General features: G+C 41.2%; 1 protein-coding gene across 2 annotated transcripts; it reads left to right on the top strand.

Annotated features, from left to right (window-relative positions):
• The first annotated feature begins 1,650 nt into the window (after positions 1-1,650).
• Positions 1,651-4,381, top strand: CYTL1 (cytokine like 1). 2 transcript variants are annotated; one of them, XM_056355835.1, is made up of 4 exons: positions 1,651-1,882; positions 1,993-2,037; positions 3,398-3,526; positions 3,692-4,381. In XM_056355835.1, exons 1-4 carry the CDS (start codon positions 1,742-1,744, stop codon positions 3,773-3,775), a joined length of 399 nt encoding a protein of 132 aa, XP_056211810.1. In that variant the 5' UTR covers positions 1,651-1,741; the 3' UTR covers positions 3,776-4,381. The 2 variants fall into 2 exon arrangements, with proteins under 2 accessions (XP_056211810.1, XP_056211801.1); XM_056355826.1 differs by having other exon boundaries at positions 1,651-1,885; positions 3,692-4,380.
• Positions 4,382-6,562: the final 2,181 nt, after the last annotated feature.

Genomic DNA, 6,562 nt, shown 5'->3' with positions numbered 1-6,562 from the left:
CTTTAGTAACAGCTGGGTTGCTGACTTCTTTTACTGGGAGAGCATTTATGCTGTTCAGAAGACTGCTCTTCTGGTGGTGCAACTACATTTTAGCAGCTTGCCAAATGAGAATGTGATAGAAGGATAATATTTCACTCCTACCCTCAGCTACTCTTCACAGTAATGAGATCATGATTAAGTCTGTTTCTTTACTAGCAAGGCTCACAGTAAGTAACATCCTTTCTTAGGGCATGCACTAGGTAGCTGTGTTTACCTCTATGATCCAGCTGCTTGGGGCCATCTCAGAAAGTTTCCCGTCTTCCTCTGGCCTCTTCATTTGCTTGTCTAGGCACCCCCCTTTCCTGAAAATAAGACCTAGCAGCCCATTTGCCAAGACCAGTCCTAAATTCCCATATCCAGGACTCCCAGCTTTTCTTTCCTTTCCAACTATTTACCACTTTAACCTTCAGGAGCACATGAAGTTACCAAACCAATAATTTTTATGAAAGCAAAGAAATGTGTAACAGGACAGTAGTATGCAACTCTCTTTCCCTGTTTTTTCCAGGTGTTTTGGTGCATTTAGGTCAGAGTCCTCTGCAGCATATAGAATACTTCTTTTTCCCCAAACTAGTTTTCAAGACTCCAGTTTTCTTTCTGAAATGGCTGTGGGAAACCCCTTTCTTTTATAGATGTTCAGTCATTTCCCCTTCTCCCACTTTCAGATGAACCCTTCTCGTCTACTGCAAAGCCAGGAGATTGCAGTACTTCATTAGATGCTTTACTATTTTGGTTAATACTTAGCTAGAATCTGAATCTGAAAGGTGGGGTGGGGCTTTGAGGGGGTGGGATAACTTGTGAAATAACCAGTTCTTCATTCAAGGGTAGCTCCATTTTACAGGACAATTAATATGTAAGAACAACATATGTTCAGCCTCAGGCCTGCATCCTGGTATCTGGATTTTTCAGCTCCATCTGGCATCTAATAAAAGAACAGAGTCTCATAAGTTCAACTCAGAAAGCAAAACAGTTCTTATACATTTATGACGGCCATATAGACATGCATTCATTCTGTTTGAGACCACAAATGTGTAAATACACAGGTCTCCACAAGCAGCTGTAACAAGCACTATTGTTTTGATTAAGAAATTGTGAGCATCTGTGTAGGTTAAAGGAGAAAATTATACTAGACCTGGGAGATTTCCTTTATAGCAGTAACCTTTCAGACCCACTAAGGATGATAAGCAATCCTGGCTGATACTGAAAACACAGGACACCAGTCCTAGAAGGATTTCTCTCTCTCTACAGCCTATATAGTCCCACAGCTGTACGTTACGTTCTCAAGAAAGAGGCATGTGTGCCAAAGCCCATACAGGATCAGGGCCTATGACACTGTGACAACATAATATGTGTTGTTTCTTACACATATTTCTCTTGCTTGAGATGCTCACGAGGTTGCTTTCTTTCTGGAATGAAAAGTGCCAGTACTGTTTGGTTTTGTTACCCCCATCTCCTCCTTTCCCTGCTATAGGCAGGAAAGCGCTAGCAGCTCTGCCTCATAGGTTGGCAGGAAATTTAAAACAGCAGCAAGCTGCTGCTCGGACCACCCCCAGACGTTTTCTTTTTTTTTTTTTTCCCATTGATGTAGGAGACTATTTAATTGGGGGCTGAGTTGTTAAACTTACTCGTTGATGCTTACCAGTAGCTGCCTAACCACTAACGGTGATTTTTTTCCTCCCTGCCTCCTTTGGACGAGCTCCCTGCAATGAAGGTGCTGCTGAGCCTGATTGCTCTGCTCTCTGCTGCCCTGCTCACCAAAGCAGCCCCACCAACTTGCTACTCAAGGGTGTTGTCTCTGAGCAAAGAAATCACGCAGTCCTTTAAGGAGTTACAGACCTCCAAAGCCGTGGTGAGTCGACCTAAAAACTGCTCCTGCAAAGACTCTGCATGTTGCTTGCTTTTGATACAAGTTGCTCTCAAAACAAAACTGCAATGGGTCTTTCTTCTTTCCTGCAGGACTCATGTGTAGAGATGCTGCCCAGGCTGTACTTGGACATACATGTAAGTTTTCGCACTTCTTTCTTACTGCTGTGCAACAAAAGCATCTAAAAAGAGAGAATAACTCTTAAGATTGTACCCCAGTAGAGTGATTTGAAACAAATTTTTAAAAGCTTTATTAACGAGAGAGATGAGTGACTGAAAAAATAAACCCACCTTGTTTTGAACCTTATTAAAATCCCTATGGTGTTTCTGAGATTTTACTTGTTCAAAAATTTAAAAATGAGGAAGTCAATACTTTGAAGTGGTTACCATTTGTAGATTATTAATTTATTGTGATGGAACCTTTACAGAGGTTAAATATGTGCAACAAAACTTTGAAAAATAGTTTACAAGAAGAAATGCAAAATAAACTTTCTTCACATAATAAATCTACTTCATTTTATATCATGAGTGGCTTCTAGCATGCAGTTTTAATAAAAAGTAGTGCAGGAATACCTTGATGGCTTTTCCTGTTTTAAATAACCACTTGTTGAATCCAGAAAGAAAAACTGTGCCTGCAGGTATGAAGTGTGGTACTGAGAAAAGACAGCAGTAGTCATCTCCCAGCAAAAACAAAATAGCCTCCTGCATGTAGTTAATGTCATAGTGTTCTGCCCTGGGATATTCAACATATTTTGCTTCTTTTCCCAGTGCTCCACTGAGTAACTAAAAAGTAGAAAATATCAGACAAAGCAAGAAATGTCTCACACATTTTGCCAGAGGCAACTATACTCCCACATCCAAGTCAGGATCCTCTAGATCCCGATTCAAGAGCTGCCAGTGCCTCACTTGATTGCAAAGACCAAACAATATAAGCCCAGTGCCTCAGTTTCCCCTGCTTTAAAGCAAGAGCTGGGATATTTATTTACCTGCTTCACAAGGGCATGAAATTCATGTTGGCTGTGCTTTATTTTGATAACACAAAGTCTGAGGCAAAAATACTCTGAAAAAAATTTTGCCTCACGCTTGCAGTACTGCCTATTGTACGGGAACAGAAGAATCATGTCTGTGAGATCTTGATAATCTGTTCATCAGTTAAATCAGGTGCTCTCTTAAAAGTGAGACTGTACCTATTCTGTAGGTAACTCACCTACTACAGGAGCAGATTTGACTGTATTTGCACTGCTGTCTCCTAAAGCATGTCGGAAACAAGCTGGCAGACCAAAATTGTGTCTATGCACTTTTCCAAGCACTTATTTGGACCAAACATCTTTGTTATGAAATACTGGTGGTGAATTTTCCTAACTAAAGGTTACATAGATTACACATACATGGAGGTAGGAGTTCCCACAGAGGCAGTAAGAATTTTGTAAGTGGTGGATGAGAAACATAAATCTGTGTTTGTGCAGGGTTACACATACCTCTCTTGCATGCTTTTCAGAATTACTGTGTGTTGGCAAAACTCCGTGATTTTGTGGCCTACCCCAGATGTGAGAGAGTGCTTGAAGTGAGTGAGCTGAAGGAAAAAGCCCGGAGCCTGTACACTATCATGATCTCCCACTGCAGAAGGGTAGGTCAAGGTGCACCAACAGGGACATAGTCTCTGCTTTTAGAACTCTCTGTCTCCTGTCCCCTGACCAGAAACACTGGATCAGGACCTGAGCTTCTCAACACTGTGCTCTCTTCTGCCTTCCTCCTTACAGATGTTAACCTTCCCATTATTTTTTTTCTCCAGGACTTGGTGTTCCTCACTGATGACTGTAGCGCTCTGGAAAGTCCTGCACTGCCTCCCATTGAGCCCTCCATCATTGATAGCTAAGAGGGAGTCAACCCAAAAGTTATGCCTGGGAAATTTTCAAGGATACCAAGAGTCAAAATATGTATATGCAGTCAACTACACCTTTAACAACTAAGATCTTTTTCAAGCACACTAGCAATATTATCTCAGACCTACCCATTTTTCTCTGCCCTGGCAGGAAATGAACCGCATGCCTCGCATACCTGCTGAGCTGCTAGGGCAGCTACTGTTAGAGAGTTTTTTCATTTGGCAAGGTATGATATTTCAGCTTAACCAAATGTTATAAAGTATGTTTTGTTTGAACATTTGACACTAGATTTTTTTTTTTGCTTTTTATGAATAACTAGCTTCATATAAAGAAAATACATTATAATCAATATTCTATCCTGACTTAGTAGTTCTTCTTTTATTAGATGGGCATGGAAGGGACCATATTATTTTTTCTTTAACTGTTTGATAGAAGTGTAACTCTGTACTGGCAGATGTCTCTCTACCTATATAGCTCATGTATGTATGCTGATAGTTTTTGATGTCAGACTTTTATGGATAGAGGTGAAAGTAACCTGTCTCTGTGGAAAACCAAATAAAACCAACTTTTTAACCCAAGATGTTTCTGTTACATCATGTCTTTCAAAATCAACCCAAAGTTGTCATTCTTACAAACTTACTTTTCACAGCTCACTTGCTTGTTGCTTTTCACAGCATAAGCCATCTTTAGCTTTGTTTCCATAGCAGTGTGAACTTTGTTGTGTCTGAATGATTTGACAATGTGTAAGTTCCTACTGGAAGAAATTTTACACACTGCAAACAATTCATTTGGAAAAATTAGTGGATTTTTTTAAAATACTGTTTCTGTGTTATGAGGGTGTAAGTTCTGAGGCAGTGGCTCAGAAAGCCTATTAAAGGTTTGGACAGATTGTTAAAACACAGCCCATATACTGAGCTTCTGAGATTAATAAAATTTCCAGATAATTCTTCCAGAGTCATCGGTGCCTTCAGTATCTGCAGGATACCTTCACACCCAGCAGCTCTTTGGTGCCAAGAATAGAAAGGATCTTCCCCATATGCTTGGAAGTAGCTGCTATTACCCTGGAAAGTCCTTTCCTTCCCTCTGTGCAAGTGGTTCCTCTCTCTCCTGTACCCTATTTGCTGGTCGTTCATCTGCTGCACTGCCAACCCTGGTGACTTGGTGAGTGGTCTCACCATGTTTTATAAAAACCCCATTTTCTGTAATCATGGCATTATGTGACAATCACAGTACCATTATCATTCTGTCATCGCACTGAATATCTGATGGTATAAACCAAAATGATTGACAACTGTTATGAAAATAAGTAAATCATAACATTAATTCAAAGCAAAAAAAAAATGTACAGGAAAAAAAAGTTGGTTTTCTTCATTTTGGAATTACCCTGTTCTGTAGAAACTACTAATCTTATTTTAGCCATAGAAAATTTGACTGTCCCACTGAACCACAGAACAAAGGTGGGAAACTCTCAACCTGGGAGAGATACAGAGGGAAGAACAAGTAAACAAGTGCTTTTCTTTCCAGTTTGCTTCAATTCCAAGTGTACAAGTAACGTGTCTGTCAGACTTTGTACTTCTCCCCTGAAGATGAGGTCCTCATGTACTAATCCTACTAATCCTCTAGATGAGCTGTTCTGCCCGCAAGCAGCTCACAGGGGTTCCACTCAGATGTCTCTACAGGCATCTGGTAGAGGCAGTAGCACGCTCAGCAATCTGATCCAGCATGAGCCTGAACTAAAAAACGTGTAACAGCTCAGATAGTCCTACTATCAGAAAAATCATTCCTTAGTTCACCTTTTAGGAACCTCCTCCCCTCCAAGCCAGCAATCTCTGCACAAGATCCTACACACTTTAGAGATACAGATACCATTTTTTTTCGCATCACCTGGACATGCCAAAGGCCAACTCCTTCAGCAGCAACGACATCCTGGAAAAAGGGCATCCTGTAACCACATAGGGAGTGTGTAAGCAGTTCCCTGGCGCAAGAAGTACAAGTGGCGTTGCACCATTTGCTCTCAGACTCTTTGAGTTTTTCCTCCCTCTAACCAGGGGCTCAGACACCACCTTCCTTCAAAAGTAGGCAGTTCTGGGGTAAAATCAAGGCCTATACACTTCCATACAAGTACCAAAACCACACCACAGCCTCTGCTTTTTGTACCTTTATACAAAGATAGCCATGGACGTACCTTGAAAGAAAAGTGTGTGATGGTCACCACAGGCCGTGGTGCTTGCAGAGCTAACCCGGGGACTGGGCAGTACACGTGCTTGGAGGCTGGAAGCAGAAGCTGTTAACTTTTGACTTTTTTCCGCCTCCAGCTGTCATGAGTTTTAAACACAGGCCTGTATAAAGCTTATGTTGTGACTTGGCATGCAAACTGCAGGGCAAGACGTGTTGCCTTTCCCACAGGAGCCTGCACAACTCTGTCCCTGGAACTGGTCCTTGGGAAAAGCCTGTGCAAGTGACTGTGGCACTTCTTCCCCTGCTCCTTTCCTGTTACAGGGGCACACCATGTCTGAAATAGAGTTTTTCATGAGGATTTTCTCATAACTCCTCTTTAACTTGCTTCAGTGAAGTAAATAAACCTTCCCTAGTCCATTCAGATGGAACTCATGATCCTAGCTCCAGATTTCTCCTGTAATGTTTCCATTCTTTCAACCATCTTCCAAAGGTATTTTCTTCTGATTTAGGCTGATGACATTTGTGAGGAGAATATAGCTTAATTTCGTTAGGACAAAGTATCTTGCAAGAAGTCTTTGGAATTTAAGGCAGGGTAGAAATCA

Source organism: Falco biarmicus, chromosome 1, assembly GCF_023638135.1.
Source record: "Falco biarmicus isolate bFalBia1 chromosome 1, bFalBia1.pri, whole genome shotgun sequence".
Lineage (NCBI taxonomy): Eukaryota > Metazoa > Chordata > Aves > Falconiformes > Falconidae > Falco > Falco biarmicus.
Note: the sequence above shows the minus strand (reverse complement) of the source record. Positions and strands in the feature narration are given on the sequence as shown.

What these genes read in the sequence shown, in the direction of transcription:
- CYTL1 (XM_056355826.1), top strand. Translation starts at nt 1,742, where the DNA reads ATGAAGGTGCTGCTGAGCCTGATTGCTCTGCTCTCTGCTGCCCTGCTC. An exon ending in TACAGACCTCCAAAGCCGTG is followed by an intron (nt 1,886 to 1,992) that starts GTGAGTCGACCT and finishes TCTTTCCTGCAG; the next exon opens with GACTCATGTGTAGAGATGCT. An exon ending in GGCTGTACTTGGACATACAT is followed by an intron (nt 2,038 to 3,397) that starts GTAAGTTTTCGC and finishes CATGCTTTTCAG; the next exon opens with AATTACTGTGTGTTGGCAAA.